The sequence below is a fragment of the Mobula hypostoma genome, chromosome 4 (assembly GCF_963921235.1).
Source record: "Mobula hypostoma chromosome 4, sMobHyp1.1, whole genome shotgun sequence".
Taxonomy (NCBI): domain Eukaryota; kingdom Metazoa; phylum Chordata; class Chondrichthyes; order Myliobatiformes; family Myliobatidae; genus Mobula; species Mobula hypostoma.
Genome location: NC_086100.1, coordinates 102,299,144 through 102,326,551, shown reverse-complemented (window position 1 = coordinate 102,326,551; position 27,408 = coordinate 102,299,144). Strand labels below are relative to the sequence as shown.

Here is a 27,408-nt window from a genome sequence, read left to right as displayed (position 1 = left end):
GGACTGGGGGAAACAGTTGTTTCCCATCCTAACCATCCTTGTCCTAGTGCTATGGTACCCTCTGCCTAATGATAGAGAGTCAGTGAGATTGTTGGATGAATGGAAGGAAACACTAACAATGCTAATGGCCCTGCGTACACAGTGCTCCTGGTAAATATCTCTAACGGGTATAAGAGAGAATACAATGATCCTCTCAGCAGTCTTCGCAATCCTTTGTAGGGACTTGCAATTCCCGTACCAGACAGTGAATGCAGTTGGTCAGGACACTCTTGGTGGTGCTCCTGTAGGAATTGCCTCAGACTCCTCGGGAAGTGGAGACGCTGATGAGCTTTTTTGACCAAAGAGGTGATGTTGAGGGACCATGTGAGATTGTCCACTATGTACACTGCCAGAAACTTGGTGCTTCTAACTCTCCCCTTGGAAGAGCCGTGTATACGCTGTGAGGAGTGGACAGCCTATACCTTCCTAAAGTTCACAATCATCTTTTTGGACTCCACATTGAGACTCAAGTTGTGGTTGCACCATTCTGCCAGCCACTCTCCCTCCTCTCCTTACACTGTCTCGTCATCATTGTTGATGAGGCCAACCACCGTTGTGTCATCAGCAAACTTGATTCGGTTTGAACTGGATCTAGTAATGCAGTCGTGCACTAGTCGTGCGAACAGCAGTGGGCTAAGCAGGCTGCCCTGCAGAGTGCCAGTGTTCAGCAGAAAAGCCTGGAGAACTTAGAGCTCAAAGCTGCTGAATTGACTATTAAAAGATTCCCTTGAATAATAAAATACCCTTTTCAAATTTTGAAACCCCTGTACTAATTTTTAAAATTCTGCATCTTCAGGTACTGCTTTCTATGGTGTAATTTTAATAATAATAACTTGTGAGTAGGATGAAAGCTTGTCTGACAATGCAAGTTGTACAGCATTTATCCGGAGCACTGAAATATTAATTGCTAACTTCCACGGTTACCTAACTCTGCGGTGAAAAGGGCACTTCTGAATTTATGCAGCTTCATCCCTTTGAAATAGGTCCCCTACTGGTAAATTGTAGAGTGGTGCTTACAATGAAGAATATGCAGCCCACTCTGAATGATAAGGAGGAAAATCAGTCAATCCAAGAAAAAAATACTGTTATTAAGAAAAACTAAAGCGTTCCAACAGCATCACCTGTTGGTGCACTGCATTGTATGAACGTAACAGAGTTTTGAGGAATGAATAAGATCAGGAGAATACTTAAAGAACTGGGCATATTTGGAATTCCCTGCCCATAAGGTAGACTTGAATTTGGAGCCTGTTTTGAATGAAATGGAGGAAATGTGACGTGGAGGTTTATATGGTTTTGAAATCCAGGAAAATTGAGGGAATGATGATTGGGCAGGAAATAGATGATAAGCCATGATAGCAACACACACAAAATGCTGGAGGAACTCTGCAGGCCAGGCAGCATCTATAAAGAGTAAATAGTCAACATTTTGGGCTGAGACCCTTCATCAGGACTGGGAAAAAAAGACAAGAAGTCAGCTTAAGAAGGTGGGGGGAGGGATCAAGACCTTTTTTTCCAGACATGATGAAGGGTCTCAGCTCAAAACGTTGACTGTTTACTCTTTTCTATAGATGCTGCCTGGCCTGCTGAGTTCCTCCAGCATTTTGAGTGTGTTGGTTGGATTTCTAGCATCTGCAGATTCTCTCGTAGTGTTGACATAAGCCCTGATTTTGATGATGATGAAGCAAGTTTGAACACTGTGACAGCTCATATTCATAAGTTCCTAACATAAAGTTAGATATATTTCAGTTTAGGGGTTAATGGAATAAAATCATTCTGTATTTTAAAGAGAAACAGCAGACTGCAGATGCTGAAATCTAGAGCTGCTGGTGGAGTTCGGCAGGTCAGGCAATGTCTGTGGGATGAAAGGAACTAACAACACTTTTAGTCTGAACAAGTGTAGGGTTTCAACCTGAAATGTCAGCAGTTTCTTTTCTTCCACAAATGTTGCTCCAGCAAATTGTTTATTCTTTATATTTTAAGGGGAACTGATAGAATTGATAAGAAAAGCTCTTTCCACTGTTTGGGTGCCTAGTACTGCGGCAATTCTACATTCAAAGTAAATTCACTACTGAAGTACATACATGTCACCATACACTACCCTAAAATTCATTTCTTCTGGGCATTCGCATTTAGAGCCTATACTATCAAAAGTGGCTCAGAAATATTTCCACTATCAATGAATGATATATTTTTGAAATACCAACATCTATAAGGCATTTGATGTCACATTAATTGTTAATTTTAAATACAATAGAGTCATAGACAAGTACAATACAGAAACAGGCCCTTCAGTCCGTCTAGTTCATGCTAAAACCATATAGACTGCCTACTCCCATTGACCTGCACCGGGATCATGGCCCTCCTTATCCCTACCATCCATGTACCTATCTGAACTTTGCTTAAACGTCGAAATCAAGCTGACATGCAACACTTGCACTGGCAGCTCATTCCACACTCCCACAACCCTCTGAGTGAAGAAGTTTCCCCTCATGTTCCACTTAAACTTTTTACCTTTCATCCTTAACCTATGACTATTGGTTGTAATTCCACCCAACCTCAGTGGAAAAACCCTGCTTGCATTTACCCTATCGATAACCCTCATAATTTTGTATACCTCCATCAAATCTCCTTTCAATACTGTACGTTCTAAAGAATACAGTCCTAACCTATTACAATCTTCCCTTATAACTCAGGTCCTCTAGACCTGGCAATATCCTCGTAAATTTTCTCTTTACTCTTCCAAATTTACTTACATCTTTCCTGCAGATAAGTGACCAAAACTGCACACAATACTCCAAGTTAGGCCTCGCCCACCTCTTATACAACTTCAACATAGCATCTCATCTCCTATACTCAATACATTGATTTATGAAGGCCAATGTGCCATAGCTTTCTTTAAGACCCTATCTCCCTGTGACACCACTTTCAATCAATTATGGACCTGAATTCCCAGATCCTGTTGTTCTACCACACTCCTCAGGATTCCTTCTGTTCACTGTGTAAGACCTACCCTGGTTAGTCCGACCAAAGTGTAAAACTTCTCACTTGTCTGTATTAAATTCCATCTGCTGTTTTTCCAGCTGATGAATCTCCCTCTGCAAGCTGTTCACTACACCCCTGATCTTGGTGTCATCCGCAAATTTGCCGATCCAGTTAACTACATTATCATCCAGTTCATTGATATAGATGACAAACAACAAAGGACCCAGCACTGATGCCTTTGGCACACAAGTCACAGGCCTCCAGTCAGAGAGGCAACCATCTACTACCACTCTCTGGCTTCTCCCACAAAGCCAATGCGTAATCCAATTTACTACCTCATCTTGAATGCCCAGCAACTGAACCTTTTTAAACAGCATCCCATGCATGACCTTGTCAAGTGCCTTAATAAAGTCCATGTAGACAACATCCATATTCCTTCATCCATTTTCCTGGTAACTTTTCTGATACCATCAAAATTGGCCTTACTACAATTTAGAATCTCAACCCATGGACCAGATCTGTCTTTTTGCATATTTACTTTGAAACTAATGACATTGTGGTCACCGGGTGTAAATTGTTGCCCAACACACCTCTGTCACCTGCCCTGCTCATTCCCCAATAGCATGCTGTCTTGTTGGGACTTCTACGTACTAATGAACGAAACTTTCCTGAACACATTTGAAACTCTATCCCATCTAGTCCTTTACAGTATGGGATTCCCAGTCCACATGTGGACAGTTAAAATCCCCTACTATAACAACCTTGTGGCACGTGGCCAAGTGGCTAGGGCATTGGGCTCACGATCTGAAGGTCATGGGTTCGAGTCTTGGCCAAAGCAGCATGTTGTGTCTTTGGGCAAGGCACTTAACCACACACTGCTCCAGTCCACCCAGCTGAAAATGGGTACCGGCAAATGCTGGGGGTTAACCTCGCAATATCCGGGGGTGGGGGTGGGGGGGAGAGTCTTGTTCTCTCAGTTGCTTCACTTAACAGAAACTGGCATAAGCACCGGCCTGATGGGCCACAAGGCTCGGGACAGACTTTTGTTTGTTGCAACCATCTGTGATCTCTTGACAAATTTGTTCCTCTAATTAAGGTGGTCATACCTTTCTTATTCTCAGTTCCACCCATAACGCCTCACATGACAAGTTCTCCAGTCTGTCCTGACTGAGGACTGCCATGATATTTTCCCTGACTGGTAACATATCACTCCTCCTTTAATCCCTCCCACTCTGTCAAGTTGAAAATAATGGAACCCTGGAATATTGAGATGCCATTCCTGGCCCTCCTGCAATCAAATCTCACTAATGGCTACAACACCATAATTCCAGGTATTGATCCATGCCCTGAGCTCATGCGCCTTTCCTACAATATTGCTTGCATTGAAATATATGCAGCTCAGGACACTAATTACTACACTATTCATGCTCAACTGTTTGATTCCTCATTTTGTTTGAGGGCTTACCAACATCTGCCTCCACAACCTCCCCATTATCTGTTCAGGCACTCTGATCCCATTCCCCTGCAACTCTACTTTAAATCCCACCATGCAGCATTAACAAACCTCTCCACTAGGATATTAGTCCCCCTCCAGTTCAGCTGCAAACCCTCCTATCTCTACTGTCCCACCTTCCCTGGAGAGAGCCCAATGAACTAAACATTTTATGCCCTTCCTTCCACACCAATTCTTTAGCCACATGTTCAGCTGTATAACCTTCCTGGTTCTGACCTCACTCGCTCTTGGCCTGGGTAGCAATACTGAGGTCACAACCCTGGAGGTCCTGCCAATTAAATTATCACCTAACTGCTTGAACACCCTTCGTAGAACCTTGTCACTCATCCTGCCCGCGTCACTGGTACCTACATGGCGCCCGGCCTTTGACTATTCACCCTCCCACTTGAGAATGCTGAGGAATCGATCCAAGATGTCCCGGACCCTGGCACCTGAAAGGCAACATACCATCAGGGAATCTTGCTCTTGCCCACAAAAACTCTTTTCTGTTTCCCGAACAATTTGTTACACCATGCAATTTGTGGTGTAGGAGGATTAGACTGGGGCAAAACAGAATACAACTGCAGTTACTGGAATCTGAAACAAAATGTGAAATAATTATGAACTGTGTCAACATGGAAGTAGGTTACTGATCAGCCATAGACTGAATAAATAGCAGAATAATAGCACAGCAAATCACAAGGGAACAATTTTTTGTTTGCATTTTTGTAGATGTGACTACCCAAAAGTTCTGTTGTTAGTTATGGCAAAGGCAAGTATAACAAAGATTCTCTCTTGTTTGAGAAAGGGAAAATGAGAGAATGAGTCTCCTCCATCAAGGTTGTGGCTGATCATATCTTACAATAAGGATCACTTTTCCTTTTGCCTTACCAATAACTTTCTGTATTTGTGTAACTTGTACAAGTGCACCCAGGTCTTCTTTAGTATTCTTTCTAGTAACCCCCATGTTTCCTCTTCTTGTATGTCATCCTTTGACAGACCCCTCAGAACTTTGGTTGATATCTATTTTAGTAACATTAATAAACTTGGGTCCAAGGCAGTCTGAAGGGAAGTCCTGGATCTGAAGAGCCATTTGTGGTGTAGAGGGATTAGACTGGGAGAAAACAAAATATAACAGCAGATCTGGAATCTGAAACAAAAAAAAAGGAATGCTGGAAGACGCAAACACGAGGAAATCTGCAGATGCTGGAATTTCAAGCAACACACATAAAAATTGCTGGTGAACACAGCAGGCCAGGCAGCATCTATAGGAAGAGGTACAGTCGACGTTTCAGGCCGAGACCCTTCGTCAGGACTAACTGAAATAAGAGCTAGTAAGAGATTTGAAAGTGGGAGGGGGAGGGGGAGATCCAAAGTGATAGGAGAAGACAGGAGTGGGAGGGATGGAGCCAAGAGCTGGGCAGTTGATTGGCAAAAGGGATATGAGAGGATCAATGGACAGGAGGCCGAGGGAGAAAGAAAAGGGGAGGGGGGAACCAGAGGATGGGCAAGGAGTATAATGAGAGGGACAGAGGGAGAAAAAGGGGAGAGAGAGAAAAAAATTAATAATGATAATAATAAATAAATAAATAATGGATGGGGTACGAAGGGGAGGTGGGGCACTAACGGAAGTTAGAGAAGTCTCCAGCCTGATGGAATACCTTATATTCCGTCTGGGTAGCCTCCAACCTGATGGCATGAACATTAACTTCTCTAGCTTCCATTAATGCCCCACCCCCCCCGTACCCCATTCGTTATTTATTTATATACACACATTCTTTCTCTCTCTCTCTCTTTTTTCTCCCTCTGTCCCTCTCACTATACTCCTTGCCCATCCTCTGGGCTCCCGCCCTCCCCCTTTCTTTCTCCCTTGGCCTCCCGTCCCATGATCCTCTCATATCCCTTTTGCCAATCAACTTTCCAGCTCTTGGCTCCATCCCTCCCCCTCCTGTCTTCTCCTATCATTTCGGATCTCCCCCTCGTCCTCCCACTTTCAAATCTCTTACTAGCTCTTCTTTCAGTTAGTCCTGACGAAGGGTCTCAGCCCAAAATGTCGACTGTACCTCTTCCTATAGATGCTGCCTAGCCTGCTGTGTTCACCAGCAACTTTCTTATGTGGGTTGAAAGCTAGAAGAACTCTTCTAGTCAAACAGTATCAGTGGAAAGTGAAATAAGTGAACATTTTAAGTCAGCAATCCTTCCCAAGAACTAGGGAGAGTGGGGTGTTTACATGGAAACAGATTATGACAAATTAGGTGATGAGGAGCAAGAGTACTGACCATTAACAAAGCACTTTAAGGAAATGGGGTGAGAACGGGACATGGGCATGAGAATGGGAAATGACGAGAGAGCAATTTTTTTGTAGTATTCATTCCAGAGTGCCGAGACAGAAGATGCGATGGAGTGCAAGAGAATGCAGATGCTGAAATATAATAGAGGGCTTCAAGTTGAAACATCTACAATTCCTGTCCTCACAACTTTGCCGCTCAACCTGATGATTGTTGTTAATGTGGATAAGATGTTCTAAAATGAAGTGAAAGTTGAACTCTGGTTGGGGGGGGGGGGTAAGAGCAAACTTGCAGGAAGTTAAGGAAGTGTGATTTTGATCTCCATCCACTACAGCAGTGGGGAAGCCAGATTTCAGTATCAGTACCAAAGTGCAATGGCCCATTCGTACAGCACAGATGATGGAAACTGAGAAACTTGGAGAAAAGAAGGTTGTCCTTGCTGGAGGCAGGGTGAGAGGATATACAGTCAAGGTAGACGTAGGACTCTCAGCTTCTAAAAGGTGTTAGTTACTGGTCTGTCCCCTGTTGTGGAGATAACAAGGTCCAGAAAGGGAAGGGAAGTGTCAGAGATGCACCCTGAAAATATGAGAGCAATAAAAAGTGATGACGTTTTCAGGTTCAGTAAGGGTGCAGGATGAGGCATCAATGTAGTCATCAATAATTTGGAGAAAGGGTTGAGGGAATGTTTCCAAATAAACCTGAAATGATTATTTTACATATCCAGCAAAAAGAGCCACTGTGCGTTCCAATAACATCACCTTTAATCTGCAAAAAGTGAATGGTTGTTCAGAAACGGCAGAAAAATCTTTTCAAAAGTGAAAGGTAAATGTCTCAGACCACAGTTCAGTTCATTGGTTTCTCTGAGAAGCAAGCAGAAGCATTGTTGTGTGCTTTATACGTGTCTGTATATTTATATAAAATTTGTAACACATATTGTGCATATGTGATGCCCTGAGTGATTAATAAGTGATCTGCAGAAATTCAAGAAAAGCACACTGTATTATCCTGTTTGGATGTTTGATGCTGCTACAGCAATTGGAAAAGGAATGCATTTGATGACCGAATCTGGTGAAAAATTACACTGAGGTTGTGTCTGATGTGTACATCTCTTTAATTCATCACCTCTTAATAGGATCCCACAACTCAATTTGTTAACTCTCATTTCTCAGTATATTTTCAACTGCATTTGAGATGTGAGCAGTTTATTGGATAACATTTATGAATTTGATTTGATTACCCAAGTGTATATTACTTAATCAATTATTGATGCTTTGGCTGTTTGGTATTTTAAGGCACTTATTCTAATTTGGCCTCACATTAAAAAATTCTATACAGTATTTTTATTACTTATGAATTTAAGAGGACAAAGTTCAAAGTAAATTTTATTATCAGTGTAAATACTATATATGTCACCATATACAACCCTGAGATTCATTTTCTTGCAGGCATACTCAATAAATCCATAATAGAGTAATACAGTTGATGAAAGACTGCATCAGCTTGGGCATTCAACCAGTGTGCAAAAGACCATTGCAAAAAAAGAAAGAAGTAATAATAATAAGTATGCAATAAATTTCGATACCATGAGATGAAGACTCCTTGAAAGTGAGTCCGTAGATTGTGGAAACTGTTCAGTGATGGGGTGAGTGAAGTTGTGAAGTTATCCACATTGGTTCAAGAGCCTGATGGTTGAGAGGTAATAACTGTTCCTGAACCTGGTGCTGAGTCCTGAGGCTCCTGTACCACCTTCTTAATGTTAGCAGCAGGAAGAGAGCATGACCTGGCTGGTGGTCCCTTATGATGGATGCTGCTCTCTTGCGACATCGCCTCGTGTAGATGTGCACAATGGTGGGGAGGGCTTTACTCGTGATGGACTGGGCCATATCATCTGCTTTTTGTAGGATTTTCCATTTAAGGGAAATCTGTTCAAGATGTTTCCATACCAGGCTGTGATGCAGCCAGTCAATTTACTCTCCACTACACATCTAGAAGTTTGTCAAAGTTTCAGATGTCATGCTGAATCTGCACAAACTCCTAAGGAAGTAGAGGCACTGCCGTGCTTTCTTTGTAATTGTACTTACGCGCTGGGCCCAGGACAGGTCCTCCGAAATAATAACACCCAGGAATTTAAAGTTGCTGACTCTCTCCAACTCTGATCCTCCAGCGATCCTCCATGGGCTTCTGGCTTCCTCCTGCTGAAGTCAGTAATCAGCTCCTTGATCTTGCTGATATTGAGTAAGAAGTTGTTGTGGCAGTACTAAACCAGATTTTCAGTCTCCCTCCTATCTACTGCTTCATCACCACCTTTGATGTGGCCTATGACAGTGGTGTCTTCAGCAAACTTGAATATGGCATTGGAGCGGTATAAAGTGAGTAGAGCAGAGGACAAGCACACAGATTTCTGGTGCACCTGTGCTGAAGGAGATGGTGGAGGAGACGTTGTTACCAATCGGAACTGACTGGGGTCTGCAAGTGAGGATATTGAAGATCCAGTTGCACAAGGAGGTATTGAGGCCAAGGTCCTGAAGTTTATTGATTAGTTTCGAGGAGATGATGGTATTGAATGCCAAGCTGGAGTTGTAACTATCAACAAATTAATGTGAATAAAGGAGTCTGACTGGATATTAAATAGAACTGTATAAAATCTTGAGACAAGTACCCATGACAGGATTCTGTTTATTGACTACAGCTCAGTGTTTCACTCCATCACTCCTACAGCCCTGATTGATAAGTTACAAAACCTGAGCATCTGGTCCTCCCTCTGAAATTAGATCCTTGACTTCCTAACTGGAAGACCACAATCTGGCACAACACAAATGCTATCTATAAATTTGCTGATGATACATTGTTGGCAGCGTTTCAGATGGTGACGAGAGGGCATACAGGAGCAAGGTAGATCAGCTAGTTGAGTGGTGTTGCAGTAATAACCTTGTACTCAACGTCAGTAAGACCAAGGAACTGATTGAGAACTTCAGAAGGGGTAGGCTGAGGGAACACTCACCAGTCCTCACAGAGGGATCAGAAGTGGAGAGAGAGTGAGCAATTTTAAGTTACCGGGTGAGAGAGTGAGCTATTTCAAGTCCGGATTCTGAGCGGCCTGGTTTTAAAGAAAAAGTAGCTGTTGTTCACTGAGAACTAGACTAGGGGCATAGATTACAGGTAATTGGTAAAAGGATGATGGGGAAGATAAATAAAATGTTTCTTACCTAGAAGAATGAGCATAAAAGCAGAACTATTATCATGTTGAAAAGTACTTGGATGAGCTTTTGATGTGTAGTCACCTACAAAACAATGAGCCAAGATTGGGAAGAGGAGTTGTGCTGGAGAGATCTTTGTGGACGATGGGTTGGTGACACTTCAGGCCTGTAAAGTTCACCACTTACTTTTCCTTTCCACTTGTGTTTTTCTTAAAGGTACAAGGAGTTAAAGGAGTTTTCCTGGCAAATAAAAAAGTAAATGGTAAAGTGAAAACTTACATCACTTACAACAAAGGTCGTGATTGGCAGTTATTGACTCCACCTGCAACTGATATGAACGGCAAGCCAACCAACTGTCACCTGGTAAGCTTCTCTCCAGATATTGGCGCTGTTCAGTTCTTCTTGTTGGTTTTAATTGCAAATTATCATTGCCTTGAAAGTCGTGTGCTTTTTTCTTGGGATATTGAAACATTGTTGCATGATTCCACTCTGTTGATTCATTTTATGCAATAGTTTCACAGTATGACAACACAATCCCGGCCAGAAAGTGCCTGCATACTTAGCCATGGTAGGTCTTGCAAACAGGGAAAGCAGCACGGATCCCAGTACTTCCTGCTCCGGTTTTCACAGCTGCTGTCACTTCACCGTGCAGCAGGCACAGCAGAATCCAGCCCTTTGTGTGACCCTCTCTGTGCTGACACATTGCAGCAGGAAACCCTTGTTATGAAGCCAAGTAAAGGTCTCTGTGGTCAATATAAACAGTTTTCAAAATGATTTGCTGTTCCCTGCTGCTCTGTTCCTGACTGTTGAAGTTTGAAGCCTATGGCAGTTGTATGATTTGCACAGCTGCAGAGCTAAGAAACTTTGGTGGATTTGTGACTAACCAATGACAAGTGCCCTTTGAAACATTGTGACCCAATATCCTACAGAGTACTCGAAAGAAAATTGGCACCGTTCATTTTCTACTCTATTGCATCCATCGCTTATTCTCTGCAGCAACTAAATGGGATAGAACTTATAAGCAAGCATTCTTTACTGATTGCTAATAATTCTCAATTAATAGCAGTGGCTGAAATAATAATATACACTAAGTAACCACTTTTTTTAGATGCACCTGTACATCTGCTCGTTAACACAACTATCTAATCAATGAATCACGTGGCAGCAGCTCAATGCAGACATGTTCAAGAGGTTCAGACCAAACATCAGAGTGGGGAAGAAATGCGATCCAAGTGACTGACTGTGAAATGTTTGTTGTGCCAGATGGGGTGGTTTGAGTATCTCAGAAACTGCTGATCTCCTGGGATTTTCATGCACAAGTGTGTAGAGCGGAGGTTCCGGATCTTATTTATGCCATGGACTAATACCATTAAGCAAGGAGTCTGTGGTCTTCAGGTTGGGAACCCCTGGTAGAGTTTACAGAGAATGGTACAAAATACAAAATTACGACAGTTCTGTGAGTGAAAAGCCTTTGTTAATGAGAGAAGTCAGAGGAGAATGGCCAGGCTGGTTCAAGCTTGACAGGAAGGTGATAGTAACTCAAGTATCCATGAATTATAACAATGGTGTGCAGAAGAGCATCTTTGAAAACACAGCATGTCAAACGTTGAAGTGGATGGGCTACAGCAGCAGAAGACCTGTTCAGGGTTTTTCCCTACCATGCTGTGATGCAGCTCCTTATTATACTCACCACCACATTTCTATAGGAGTTTGTCAACGTTTTCCATGTTATATCGAATCTCCATAACTCCTAAGGAAGTAGAGATGCTGCTGTGTTTTCTTCGCAATTGCTCTTATGTGCTGGGCCCAAGACAGGTCCTCCGACATGATAGCACCAAAGAATTTGAAGTTGCTGACTCTCCTCCTCTGATCCTCCGATGAGGACTGGCTCATGGACCTCTGGTCTTGAAGTCATTAGTCAGCTGCTTGGTCTTGCTGACATTAAATGAAGAGATGGTTGTTGGGATCACTCAGGCAGATTTTGAATCTCCTTCCTATATGCTGACTCTTCACCACCTTTGATTCGGCCTACGGTAGTGATGTTGTCAGCGAACTTAAATATGGCATTGGAGCTGTACTTAGCCACACAGTCATAAGTATAAAGCGGGTACAGCAGGGGGCTAAGCACACTGCTTTGTGGTGTACCTATGCTGATGCAGATCACGGAGCAGATGTTGTTGCCAATCCAAACTAACTAGAGTCTGCAAGTGAGGAAATAGAGGATCCAATTGCACAAGGTGGATTTAGAGTTTATTAATCATTTTGAGGGAAAAATGGTATTGAAAGTCGAGCTATATTTGATAAAGAGCATCCTGACGTGTGCATCTTTGCTATCCAGATGTTCCAGGGTTGAGTGGAGAGCCAATGAGTTGGCATCTACTGTGGACCTGTTGCTCCGGTGGGCAAATTGGAGCAGACCCAGTCGCTCTCAGACAGGAGTAGATGTGGTTCATCATGTCTGTGGAGGTGCTGCGTGTACTGCAGGATGACAGTCATTGAGGCAGGTTACTTCTTAATCCGGAATCAGCAAAGCCTGCTTGAAGCAGCTGTGTACCTCAGACTGTGAAGCAAGAGGTTAAGGATCTCGGTGAACGCACCAGCCAGATCATTAGTACTTGGCCATGATCCCCATCTGGGCCGGATACCTTATATGGGTTCTCCTTCCTGAACGCTGCTCATATGACAGCCTCAGAGACTAAATCACAGGATCTTTGGGGCTGTGGGAGCTTGTGATGGTTCCTCCACCTCTTGCCTCTGATGTGACCCTCAGCAGATTGTGGATCTCATCGTTCATAATGGGCTTCTTGTTGGGGAAGTATCTAAATCAGGGGTGGCCAACCTTTTACATTCCATGCACCAATTTTTTCACGCACAAGTTCAGATGCGATTTTTTCGCACATGACTTCTATATTCACATATTTTTACAAGAATTGAATGGGAGTACAAGAGTTGTATGGCACATCTGAACCCGTGAGTGAAAAAATTGACGCATGGAATGTACAAGGTTGGGCACCCTTGATCTAAGTGATTTTGTGGGGACACTGGTCTACAACTGTTTTATTGACGTCTGTGACAACCATGGTGTATTCATTCACATCCACAGATGAGTCCTTGAATATGGCCCAGTCCACCAATTTGAAGCAAATCCTTTGCTGTTCCTCTGCCTCCTGCTACCACTTCTTCGTTGTCCAAATCTCTGTGAGTAGCATCCCCATAGCATGATGCTACATCCAATGTCCTTTACTGAAGGGATGATGTTACCTGGCTGATGCACAGTACAGGTTGACCACCGATTTTCCCACACCCTTGGTTCCTGAACCTTGCCAGATTAACGTTTTTGCAGGATTAAAAGAGGTCACACAATAATAATGGCAAAAATGGACTGTACAAACTTAAAAGGGATTATTAATTAAACAAAAATTAAATGTAAATTTATTAATTGCTGTGCCTGTGTAATTGTAATACCCTGGTAGAGGTTTCACTGCTACTGTAATGGACTTTTTGTCGAAGCAGTGTCAGGTTATGGTCAGAGATAATGGGTGTTTGGAATGTGAGCCGTCCAGTCGGGGAATTTTTTTTGTATGCTTGATACCGGTGTGAACTGTGGTCTTTGTTCAATGGGGGATGAAGAGAAAGGATGCTGGAGAGAACCGGTCGTAGGATCCAACCTGGAGGGGTGGGGGGGTGTGTGATTAAATGCAGCAAGGTACAGAGGTCTACTGAGGATTGGTGAATATGAGTTTTGGAAGAGCTGAGCTCCAACCTGTGCACGTTTGACTGTTTAATTATAATGGGCCCTTTTTGTTTGTTTCTTTCTTTTCTTTACTAACCCTTTAGTTAATATTCATAAATACAATTCCTTTACCTGTATGCAGTGTGCTGTCTTATTTGCTGGCACCGAGTTGTAACAGGGTAGCACCCACACAGGCCGGGATTTGAGGTGGGAGAGTCGTCCCGATCTCACAGACTTGGCAGGACCGGAGTGTGTATTCCCCAGATTTAGTAGCCCAAGGAAACCGAGGAGTTTCACTTACACAGAATATTACTTCTCAGTTTTCTTTTTAAACACTTCATCCAGGTGAAATTGTTTCATGTGTTTTGATCTCTCCCTGTGTAATTTTTCTTGCATCAAGTAAAAATTCATTAGCTCTTGTTCTGTAATGAAGGTACATTTCTCTAACCCTTTGACTAAATCACTCAACTAACTTGTCAATAGTGAGCCTTTCGGTTTCATCCATCTCATCTTCATCACTGGCAGTGTTTTTATCAAACCTGTCTATAATTTCTCAGTCCATAACGTGATGCATAACAGGTGTCCTGTCATCGACAATCATCCACTCATGTAGGTTTTCTTCATTAAGACTACTTGCTAGATCTTTGAAAGCAGGTAAGTCCTGTAACACTTTTTGCATACGCAAGCAAATCATGAACAACTACTTTCTCGTTTGGTACATGAAATCCTGTAAAATCACTGTCAAGCTTTTCTTCAGGCTCATTATCAAAATCAAGGCAGACCACAACTTATACCAGCCACTCTTTAGTGTTGAAGATTCCATCTTCTTCCACCCTCTAGCAATGAACCAAAGGACGTCCTTCATGTTAAATTCTTTAATAAATGTTTGTACAGAATTACCAGCATTCGTCTCATCTAAAAGATGTTTCATCAAAAGTGAGCAATACTTGGCCTTTAGAGAGTGTGGTATTCCGTGGTCTTGGGCTTGGATAAGCAATGTACAGTTTGGTGGTAAATGCACTGTAGAAACATTATTCTTACATGTTCAGCTTTGGGGTGAGCTGAACAATTATCTAAAATAAGAAGAATTTTGCAGTCTTTGGGTAGCCCCACAGATATGCAATGTGCTCTGCTTCTGACACAAAATATTTATTAAACCACTCTAACACAATATCGGTGGTAAATTAGCTATTTTTATTTGCATGTGTTACTGGGTAGATTTTAACACCTTTCAAGTTCCTAGGGCACTTACTTTTTCCGATCACCAGTGGTTTACATCTGTGAGTACCTGCTGCGTTGGAGCACCATAAAATGGTGACTCTGTCCTTAGATTGTTTGAATCTTGTGGGATCATCTTCATCTTCTGTTGCTGATGTTTTCCTCGTGTGCATCGCGAGTGTAATGCAGTTTCATCTGCATTATGCACCTGTTCAGGACTGAGGTTTTCATTCATCCACATACTCGGTAGCTCCTTCATAGTTTGCAGATCATTTTGCTCCAGACTTTTTATGCATGGAAATTCCATGGGGCTTCTTAAACCTTTGCCATCCTTCACTGTAGTCGCAAGCATGTTCTAATTTAAGTTCTTCATGGGACAACCTAGCTTGGTTCATTATCGGACTGCCTGATAAGTCGACTCCATAACTCCGACACTGGTGAAACTATACAATCATCACCCGATCATGTTCAGTGCTCTTACCAACTCTCATAGTCTTTTTTAATGCTCATTTGCTTTAGTGAATCACTGTTTGCATAGAATTGCTAATTGTTTTTCTCTCTGGGGCTTTATATCATACACAGTTGATGAACCAATGCCATATAAGTCACACAGCTTACGCACAGAAGCACCTTGGTCCAGTTTTTTTTCAACATTTCAAACTTCCCTGGGATTGATACGGACTGATGCTTACATTTGACTGGAACTTGCACTTATCTTAGAAGCCATAGCTAAGGTTAAATTTACGAAAAATAAGCACAAAATATCAGGTCCACCACCAATAAGTGCAATGTAAATGATAAAAATAGCTGCTTTTGTCAAAGTTAGTCTCACCACAGGTGGTGCTGCGTGTACTACACATAGTGCCATCCGGTGGCCGCCCAGTAAACTACTAAGCTACACCTTGTAATTTCATCTGAATTAAAAGAGAAGCCGAACCATCAATTTCCGGAAAATCGGTGGTCAACCTATTAGATATATGGCACATGTACCACTTGGTATTGAGGCCAAAAAGTTCCATTTTAGTCTCATTCGACCACAAGACCTTCTTGTATCTTGTATCTTGTAAGTGACACTATGCAAAGTCTTCACAGGCAAGGAAGCCTCTTCCATAAATACCCTTCTTATACAAGGCCTCAGAGATTGTGGATCCATGAACTTCCTCTCCAGTTGCAGCCACTGATTTCTGTAGCTCACTCATAGTGACTGTTGGCATCACAGTAGCCTCTCTAACAAGTGCCATTCTTCTTCAGTGAGTAAATTTGGAGGGGTGGCATGACCTAGGCAGTGTGGATGTTGTTTCATATTTTTTCCACTTTTTCCACAATGGATTACACTGAGCTCCTAGGTATGTTCAGTGCCACTGAGATGGTCCTGTACCCGTCCCCAGATTTGTGCTTCTCTGTTATCACTCCCTGACTTGTCTTGAATGCTCTTTCGTCTTCATTTTGGTTTGGTCTGTTGAAAATCCACCATACTGTTGGACCATACAGAGAGAGGAGGTATTTATTATGAATTCATTAAAAACAGGTGATCCTCCAACTTTTTACATCCACGGCCTCCTCTACTGTAAAGATGAAGCCACACTCAGGTTGGAGGAACAACACCTTATATTCCCTCTGGGTAGCCTCCAACCTGATGGCATGAACATTGACTTCTCAAACTTCCACTAATGCCCCACCTCCCCCTTGTACCCCATCCGTTATTTATTTATGTACATTCTTTCTCTCTCTCTCCTTTTTCTCCCTCTGTCCCTCTCACTATACCCCTTGCCCATCCTCTGGGTTTTTCCCCCCTCCCCCTTTTCCTTCTCCCTGGGCCTCCCGTCCCATGATCCTCTCATATCCCTTTTGCCAATCACCTGTCCAGCTCTTGGCTCCATCCCTCCCCCTCCTGTCTTCTCCTATCATTTTGGATCTCCCCCTCCCCCTCCCACTTACAAATCTCTTACTAGCTCTTCCTTCAGTTAATCCTGACGAAAGGTCTCAGCCCGAAACGTCGACTGTACCTCTTCCTAGAGATGCTGCCTGGCCTGCTGCGTTCACCAGCAACTTTGCTGTGTGTTGCTTGCTGGAACAATTGTATTCTATATAGTGAAAGTGCTCTTGCACTGAAGCTGGGAGGAAGTTTCATTTTCTCACACAGACAATGGAGGAACAGTATGATACTTGCATGTCTCCATGATGTGAAACTTGGAGGGAATCTTGCACCAGTACAAATCTAGAAGTAGTCCAGGTCCATTGTTCTCTCTAAGCTGCTCGGGTGAGCAGCCACACAGTAACTGAAATGCTCCTGTGCACATAGCCTTTGTTACCATGCAGCTGGAAATTTCTTTTATGTGATGTTAATGTAATTTTGAAATTATGGTAATATAATTTTGAAATTATGCTAATGTTGTTTTGAAATCTATGTTAATATAATTGTGAAATACCCTGTAATTATGTGTTAATGAATATAATCCATAAATTTTCTAAATAATAAACGTACCATAACCTTTACTTTGAAATATTTTAGAGCTTCAATGTATTTAAATTGTCAATGTTTCAAGTTACAACACTGTTGTAACAATAAGCACTATTGCTAACAGTGTTTCAGAAGATTTGGCATCTCATTGTAAATTCTTTCAGAAAAGCACTGCAAAATGCAAAAGTAAAAGTTAGCAAGTTACCGTCACAGTATTGTGGCAATGCTATCTATAGGAGTGATGAAGTGAGAGATCTGTTTGCATCTTAAAAGTTCTGATGTCAATACTGCACCTATTTGATTCAGTCAACATGTGTGTAATCACTTTGATAATGGATTTCCTGACTATGACTTAAGAGAACGGCAAGCTTTTGACCCTGTTGCTTTTGCGAATGTAGCGAATTTTGGATTTCGAAAGAGAATGTTATACGACTGACAAAAATAATACTCAACTACTATTAAGAACTATGACAAAAGCATTGCCTCAAAAATGTCATAACAATAATGTGATTTCAAATTTGGCATTTCTGAGAAAGTTAAGGCTGGCTCAATTCAGATGATGTATTGAACTATGTGCTTAGAAACAAAGAATTTGAAGAAGTGTCAATTCTTGTTGACATCATTGGAACATTTTAGGCTTCTAGTGCTGACTGCGAACATGGATTCAGTCTTATGAATTCAATCAAATGTAGATCTAGAAACAGATTAGAAGTGGAACGTTTGGATGACCTAATGAGGATTAATACGTATCTTTCATCTGGATGCGAAACTAATCTGGACAGTGATTAGAGACAATGGATTTGTAATAAAGACAGACAAGAAAAAGTTTACGCAATGTGAGAGGTTTTTTTGTTGTACTGTATTTAATTCTACCCTTCAATTAGTAAATAAAATCAAAACTATGTGATTTTTCAATTTTCATCCTAAATAGTCATAGTATGCATATTAAAAAAAAAAATTTAAGTGCTGCACAGTTTTCAGGCCATGTACAAATTTTCTGCTCAGAGCAATAGTTGATCCGCGCAGCTGTAAAAAAAATTAGAGATTTAAACTGTTCGGCACCTGGCATGTGGCATTCTATGGGAGCATAGGATGGAGATGATTTACCAAGATATTACCTGGGATAGAAAGGTTCAGCCATGAAGACAGACTTGAAAGTTCACAGAACAGTTCAGCACAGAATCAGACCTCTAGCCCCATGATGTTGGTGCCAACCATTAAACTAACCGTTTCTGCCTCCATCCCCATCGCTTCATATGTCTGTGTAAATGCCCCTTAAATGTCACTATTCTTTCTGTCTCCCTCATCTCTCCTGGTAGCATGTTGTATGACTAACTCTCTCTTATCAATGCAAAGTACCAGTCAAAACTCTTTTGCTCCTTAAAACATCCACATCCATTCTGCAATTACACGACCACACACAATAGAGTCACACAGCACTGAAACAGGTCCTTTGGCAGAGCTGGCTCATGCCTACCAAGACGTCCATCCAAGTCCCAGTTGCCAATGTCTGGCCCATAATCCTTCAGAATCCTCTCCAATAACTTACCTGTGCCAATTGTTTGATTTACTAACATTTGGAATGTTAGCCAAATCAGACCTCACCAAAGTCTTATGTAATTTCAACACAACATCCCAATTCCTGTACTCAGTACTTTGATTTATGAAGTACAACATTGCAATAGCTTTTTTTATGACCCTATCAACCTATGACACCTCTATCAATGGATTATGGATCTGTATTCCTACATTCGTCTGCTGTGCCCTCTTCAGTGCCCTACTGTTCATTGTGTTAACTGAGTTTGTCCTCCTAAACTGCAAAGCACTTGCCTCCATTAAATTCCATCTGCCATTTTTCAGTCCACTTTTCCAGCTGGTCCAGATCCTGCTGCAAGGTTTGATAGCCGCCTTTGCTGTCCACCACCTCCAACTCCAATCTTGGTATATTTGCATATTTCCTGATCCAGTTAACCACATTATCATCCTGATCGTTGGTATAGATGACAAACAACAGCAGACCCAGCACCGATCCCTGCAGCACTCCACTAGTCACAGGCCTCCAGTCAGAGAGGCAGCCATCTACTACTGCTCTCTGGTTTCTCCTGCTAAACCAACATTAAGTCAGATTTACTACTTCATCCTGAATGCCAAGTGAATGAATCTTCTGGACCCATGCAGCTTTCTAAAGTCCTTGTATATAAGGTCCACTGCTTTATCTTCATCAACTTCCTTGTTAACCTCCTCAAAAATCTTTTTCAGATTGGTTAGACATTGCCTACCATGGGAAAAACCATGTGGCTATTCCTAGTCAGGCCCTGTCTATCCAAATACTTATATATCCTGTTCCTTAGAATACCTTCCAACAATTTACCCACTATTGACATCAGACTCACCAGTCTATAATTCCCCAGCTTATTCTTAGAACTTTTCATGAACAACAGATATTGAGTATAGGAGTTGGGATGTAATGTTGAAATTGTATAAGGCATTGGTAAGGCCAAATTTGAAGTACATGTATAGTGTACAGTTCTGGTCACCGAATTGTAGGAAAGATGTCAATAAAATTGAGAGAGTACAGAGGAGGTTTACTAAAATGTTGCCTGGGTTTCATCTCCTAAGTTACAGAGAAAGGTTGAACAAGTTAGGTCTTTATTCTTTGGAGCATAGAAGGTTGAGAGGGGACTTGATAGAGGTGTTTAAAATTATGAGGGGGATTGATAAGTTGACATGGATAGGCTTTTTCCATTGAGAGTGGGGGAGATTCAAACAAGAGGACATGAGTTGAGAGTTAAAGGGCAAAAGTTTAGGGGTAACATGGGGGGGAACTTCTTTACTCAGAGAGTGGTGGCTGTGTGGCTTCCAGCAGAAGTGGTTGAGGCAGGTTCAATGTTGTTGTTTAAAGTTAAATTGGATAGATACATGGACAGGAAGGGAATGGAGGGTTATGGGTTAAGTGCAGGTCGGTGGGACTAGGTGAGAGTAGGAGTTCGGCACGGACTAGAAGGGCCAAGATGGCCTGTTTCCGTGCTGTAATTGTTATATGGTTATAACAGAAATGGAGGTAATAGACAGTGAGGAAGGCTGTCCTCCAGTGCTTAGGTACCTTACCTGTGGATAAGGACGTTTTAAATACCTCTGACAGGGCCCCTGCAATTTCTGCAACAGTCTCCCACACGGCCTCAAGACAGCAAGCTCCTCATCTTCTGTAACAGAGATACAATCCGCAACCTCACCACCATATTGCCTCAGTTCTATAGGCTCTATGTTCATTGCCTAAGTAAATGCAGATGCAAAAATACGGTATCTTTTTTAAAATCTCCCCCATTATCTTTCGGTTCTATGCACAGATGACAATGCTGATCTTCAAATGGACCAATTTTGTCCTTTGTTATCCTTTTGCTCTTGATATATCTGTAAATGTCCTTGGAATTCTCCTCCACCTTGTCTGCCAGAACAACTTCATGCCCTCTTTTAACCCTCCTAATTTCTCTCTTAAGTGTTCTCTTGAATTTTTATGTTCCTGAAATGCCTTGTTTGTTCCTTGTTGCCTTTACCATGGTTGAAATAGAAAAAGACACAGAGTGGGCAACAGCAGTTCAGCCAAACATTATGTATCTGATTCAATCTACATTGTCACTGAAGGAGAATATTTTTTTCTGTGCAAATTCATTAACTTTTCATTTTATTTTGTATTTTTTTTCTGAGAAATTTAAGATATGGTGGAGTTCCACTTTTTTTGAGTAGAGCTGGGTTTGTAGTTAAATTGCAAATATTATTAATGAAATATTGCTCATTTTGGATAATGAATATCAGGACTTGCATAGAAGACCAACGTGCATAAGATGTTTTGTAGCCTGGGGAAAAATACACACATAGGACAACAAGAACTTTTCCGGGTCTTTAATTCCTTTATCTGTTTTAGATGTTTTAATGCAGAAAGATGGTATCAAAAATAAAAAAACAAGGAAATGAATTTTTTAAAAAATGAAATGAATTTAAAAAAAACAGTTTCTGCTGTTACAATCTCAGTTTAATTTCGGCTCGCACCCTTGTTACATATGCAGTATGAGAATAACTAAAACAAAGTATACAGAACCAATACGGTAGTGGCAATTACTTGGCACAGGCGTGCTTAACTTCCAAACACACACAGGCTAGACCTTGAAACGAGTTTTCCGTGCTCACATAGACCGATAAGGAACGTCACCCATTCACGTAATACAGCACTGATTAATTTTACTCGCGAAAATCTTCCCTCGCCAAACCTGAGAAGAGCACTGAAACATGGTTCTCTCTCGAACATGGCAACTCTTTGCTCTACTCAACCTGTGCATAATGACGTCACCAGGCACAAGTAGCTATCTTATCATTACCAGGGTAAATACATCAGTGCACTTTAACATTAAAAAATGATATTCAACAGTCACCTGGTAATAACAAATTCAATTACTTCAATCATTAGAAATTTATAGACTTCCAAATTTATCATGGTCCTTATTTTTTATCATCTTTTTAACTGGGCTTTCTGCCCAAGAATTGTAGTCTCAGTTGTAAACTAATTTATATTGCTCTACAACAATTAGGCAAATGATGTTCTATATTTCATTTAATGTCAGACTTCGTGGTTAGCACAATGCTGTGCATTACCAGAAACCTGGGCTCAATTCCCACTGTTGCCTGTGAGGGTTTCCTCCGGGTGCTCCGGTTTCCTCCCACAGTCCAAAGATGTACCGGTTGCTAGGTGAATCAGTCATTGTAAATTCTCCTGTGATTAGGCTAGGGTTGCTGAGCAACACTCTCAAAGGCCAGAAGGGCCTATTCCACCCTGTATCTCAGTAAATAAATACACTGAGTGGCCAGGATGATGTTGAAATCTAACAAGTTATGCCTGATTTTTTGTCATCTATTGTCAAATAGTTTGATATTGCTGTGGAGTTCAAATTTAAAATGATTATCAATTCTCCACTTCTGCCTTACCACATCTGATGCACACAGATATTTCAGAGTGGGACATTTCACCATGGCTTTATTTCCATAAATATAAGATCTGGTGAATGAGTACAAAGCTTGTATGTATGATGTTTTATTCACTGATTGAAGGAAGATGAATCAGGGTTGGTTTGCAGTGGTTACTTCACTCGCATTTTGACCTGCTCGGAGGTAGCTAGCTAAGAAAAAATAGATGCAGCAACAAAGGTCAGTAGATGTCTTATTTCGGTAAGGGTGTCGAGGAATATGGATCAAAGTGGATCAAAAGGAGTTTAGACACTTAAGCCATGAGAGCTCACAAATGATGGAGAGGCTGAAGGCCAGTGGACAACTACTGTATATACAATGTATTTTTGATAAAGATGAATCACAATTAAAGATGACGACTGAATAAAATTTGAAAGGCTGGTATTTAGCTGTCTCTCCCCTTCTCTCTCTCTCTCTCTGTCTCTTTCACCCTCTCAACCCCCTCTCTCTCCCTCCCCCTGCCCTCCCCTACCCTCTCTCCCCTTCCTCTCCCCTACCCTCTGTCCCCTTCATCCCCTATTCCTCCCCAATGTTTCTCTCTAATACTCCCTCTAGCCCTCCTCTCCCCTCTTCTCACTCTCTCACCCCTTCTGTCCCTCCCACTAACCTTTCCTTTTACTCAAGAGAACGACTCAAGCTTCTACTTTTTAGAATTTTTTGTTGGAGGTAGACGAGGTTATGGAGACACAAGAGATGACAGTGTTCACCTTTCCCACCACAGAGTAGATTTATATGGAGGCTGCTGCAAGAACGCATATCCATCTACAGAAGCACCCACCATCCAGGTCATGTCCTCATCCTTCTGCTTCCATTGTGCAGGAGGTACAAAATCCTCAGGTTCAGCAATGGTTGTTACCATACAACCATTGTGCTCTTGAACTGGTGTGGATAACATCATTCAGTGCAACTCTAAACTGATTTTATGATTTGCAGACTCTCCTTCATTGACTCTTTTACAATTCACATTCTCAGTACAAAGTTTGCACATTAGTTGTTTGTCAGTATTTGTCTGTCTTGGTATAGTTTTTCGTAAAATTCTGTTGTATTTCTTTTTTCCTGTAAGTAATTGCAAGAAAATGAATTTGTCTGCAGAGACTGAGGGGATCTTTGGGTCATATGTTTTGTGGAATTTTGTTTGCGGGTAAGGCTGTCTCAAAAGTAGCCACGGTTGGGTGACGCTCTTCCAGCTCGGGGAATCGGAGTTCGAGTTCAATTCTGTAAGGAGACTCTGTACTTCCTCTCCCGGGAATCTGCAGGTTTTCCCGGAGTGCTCTGGTTTCCAAAGATGTACCGGGTAGGTTAACTGGTCAATGTAAGGGTTAATCAGGGTTGCGGAGTGGGTTACCGGGACGACCTGGCTGGAAGGGCCTACTCTGCAATGTATAGTCAAATAAAATTTAAAAGTGTCATACAAACTTCATGTAGTAATGATTTATTGCAATCTTTCAGATACTTTTTAGCCAATGTGTTCTACTCTAGTTGGAGCATTCCCATTGGGGTAATGTGATTTTCAGGCTGGAGTATATTGCCAAGGATTTTAAAATTTGGGATCTGACTCAATCTCTCTAGAATCTGAGACAAATATCACTGTATTTACAAAGTGAACAATCTAGACACAGAGGAAGCTCTCGTTCTAGTGCTGCTGCTGCTTGTCTCCAGTGACCCACCTTCAATCCTGACCTCGAGTGTTGTCTGTATGGAGTTTTAGATATTCTCCCTGTAATTGGATTGATTGACTACCACAAGTTACCTCAAGAATGGCTGTCAGAAGAATCCGGAGGAATTGCTGGGCATGTGAGTGAGAGTATGTTTCAGGAAAATAATTTCAGAATGGGACTGATGAGAATGGTCAGCAAAATGGTTTAGGCCTGACCACCTTATACTGTAAGAAAATACTCCTGATTGTAAAGCTAGTGTAAAAGTCAAACATTCCAGCATCTGCAGAATTCCTGTTGTTTGCGTAAAAGTCAAAGATTTAGCTAAGAAGTTAAGGCATAAACAACTGGCTGATATAATAATGAAGCTCAGTACAGGTACATCTTTGTTAACCTGATGTGTGTTTTAGTAGGAAAAATACTAAATGAGGGAAAAAAAATTGAACAGCTCCTGAAAATAGAAAGTTGGCAACTTGTTTTTGCTCTCAGAACTTAAACATATTTTCCTTAATAATTCATTTTCATCCATTTAACACATAAACTAGGTGTTAATAACACTAGTGATCTTTATACAAACAGAAGAAAGCTTTAACTGTGACATACTCTATTTCTTTTATCTACCTGTGCACTACTAAAGGCTGATTTATACTTATGCGTCAAATTGACACCGTAGGTACAGCGTAGCCGCGAACCCTACGCAGAGCCTATGGGGATCCCTACACTGTAGCCTGACGCGCACCTCTCCCAAAATGTAACTACGCGTCGCGGCAACGCAGACCGCAGCAACTGTGATTGGTCCGCTTGGTAGCATCGCATTTCCTCCTACACACTGCAATAGTTTCCCATTGGGCGACTGACAGGAAGGGAAGGAACTCTGGCTGCAATGCTTTCCATAAAGCTTCACAGACCTCCGAAATTATGGAGGACACATTTTGCTTTTACGAAAAAGACACTTGCTTTAAACTTGTTTACCGTGAGAAAGACTACCATGACCATGAAGCCTTGCACGGGCAGGTGTGTGCGCATGTGCGACATGCCAGAATTGCAGAGCGGCGCAGACACACCAACGCACAAGTATAGCTCACAATGCGTATAGGCCACTTGCGTAGGTTATGGTGTCCATTTGACACAGAAGTATAAATCAGCCTTTAAGGTTAGTCTTCGAAAACCTTTTAGTGAATTTGTTGTAGTTCTGAAAAAGAGATGATAACTTGTGTGCTTTGCATACAAAACTGTTTTGACTCTGTACTTTGGTGGAGATTGGTGTATATTTTTGTGGAGATTTTAGTTGTGTTGTGGTTGTCTTGAAGCAATTTTCTATATGAGGAGTCATTAATAAGTTCGTGGCCTAAGGTAGAAGGAGTCAATTTTAGAAAACCTAGCACATTTATTTTTCAACATAGTCCCCTCCTACATTTACACACTTAGTCCAGCGGTCGTAGAGCATACGGATCCCTTCTTTGTAGAAGTCGGCATCTTGGACCTCCAGAAAGTGATTCACAGCAGGGGTGATTGATAAGTTTGTGGCCTAAGGCAGAAGGAGATGAGTTATTAACTTCAAAAGAGTTGATCTGCATGTGCATACAACGAGAGCTGTATAACTCATCTCCTTCTGTCTTCGGCCACTATAGGAAGGATGTGGAAGCACTGGAAAGGGTACAGAGGAGATTTACCAGGATGCTGCCTGGTTTAGAAAGTATGCATTATGATCAGAGATTAAGGGAGCTAGGGCTTTACTCTTTGGAGAGAAGGAGGATGAGAGGAGACATGATAGAGGTGTACAAGATAATAAGAGGAATAGATAGAATGGATAACCAGCGCCTCTTCCCCAGGGCACCACTGCTCAATACAAGAGGACATAGCTTTAGGGTAAGGGGTGGGAAGTTCAAGGGGGATATTAGAGGAAGGTTTTTTACTCAGAGAGTGGTTGGTGCATGGAATGCACTGCCTGAGTCAGTGGTGGAGGCAGATACACTAGTGAAGTTTAAGAGACTACTAGACAGGTATATGGAGGAATCTAAGGTGGGGGCTTATATGGGAGGCAGGGTTTGAGGGTCGGCACAACATTGTGGGCCGAAGGGCCTGTACTGTGCTATACTATTCTATGTTCTATGTTCTGTTTGAATGTGTGTTCTTGTATGCTGCAACTGCCGTAATCCCTCCAAGGACTGGGTATGATCTGTGGCAAAGCAGAGTGTAACACTCCAGATGTTTAAAAAACATGAATAATTATGTTAGCTGAAATAAGCAGGTTTTGCCATTTTAATCTATCATACATTGGCTTTTATTTGCCAATTGGAAACAAGCATATTGCTTTTAGGACAAATAAAGACAATTCCAATTGGCCCAATAAGCAACTTTTTTTCTTCTATTTTTCTGTAGCCGGACTGCTCTGTCCACCTGCACCTGCGCTGGGCTGATAACCCTTATGTATCAGGCACTGTTCACACCAAAGATACTGCACCAGGACTTATTATGGGAGCAGGTAATATTATTATTTGTTTGAATGTATTTTTAATCATTCTTTTTCTTTGAAAGGTAATTAGAAATGTATAAAAATTGAGTTGAGCATTCATTTACAGTTGGACAGGAAGCCTTGTCAACCAATCATTCCAACTACAGTACCATCTCTTTAAAACTTGTAGTTGTGGCTATTGCTGTGCATCATTACTGGTTGTGCATTTCACTCTATAACTATACCTCAGGTATTTTTTTTGCAAAGGTTCATCATGACCACTTTTAATCGTCTTTTGATAATCTCTTAGTAAAGAATGGTGAACATAATGAGGAACGTTGACTGTACTCTTTTTCCATAGATGTTGCCTGGCCTGCTGAGTTTCTTATAACGAACTGTGTTGCTTATAACGAAGACGCCTTCAGTTCAAAGAAACATTTTCTCTATAGTGCTGAGACCACTTCCCTGAGCATCATGTTGCCAGGACTACATTATATCAGTTTCCTGTCTTAAAAGCATATAGACAGGTGGAATCTCTTGCAGAAAGAGGCAACTGACTGTACAGAGTAAGCCCTGAACAACCAGCTGTCATGTGTGGTCTGATGTTCACACCATAGCTTTGTATTCTTAGACTGGATGTACAAGGAGGCAGCATGTTCAGTCAGCCACTCACATTGACTACCTGGTCAGAAGCAAAAAATAAACCAACAGCAAAAGGCAAGTTACTAAGGTACTCTTGACCGAAGTGATCACAGAATCAGCTAACACGAGGAATTCTGCAGATGCTGGAAATTCAAGCAACACACATCAAAGTGAACGCAGCAGGCCAGGCAGCATCTCTAGGAAGGGGTACAGTTGACGTTCCGGGCCGA

General features: G+C 41.7%; 1 protein-coding gene across 3 annotated transcripts in view; it reads left to right on the top strand.

Annotated features, from left to right (window-relative positions):
* sorcs2 (sortilin-related VPS10 domain containing receptor 2) overlaps positions 1-27,408 on the top strand; it is a 738,192-nt gene that overhangs the window by 552,711 nt on the left and 158,073 nt on the right. For all 3 annotated transcript variants that reach the window (XM_063046317.1, XM_063046318.1, XM_063046316.1), the window contains exons 10-11: positions 10,215-10,361; positions 26,464-26,566. In XM_063046317.1, coding sequence (XP_062902387.1) covers positions 10,215-10,361; positions 26,464-26,566 — 250 coding nt within the window. The remainder of the gene's footprint in view (positions 1-10,214; positions 10,362-26,463; positions 26,567-27,408) is intronic.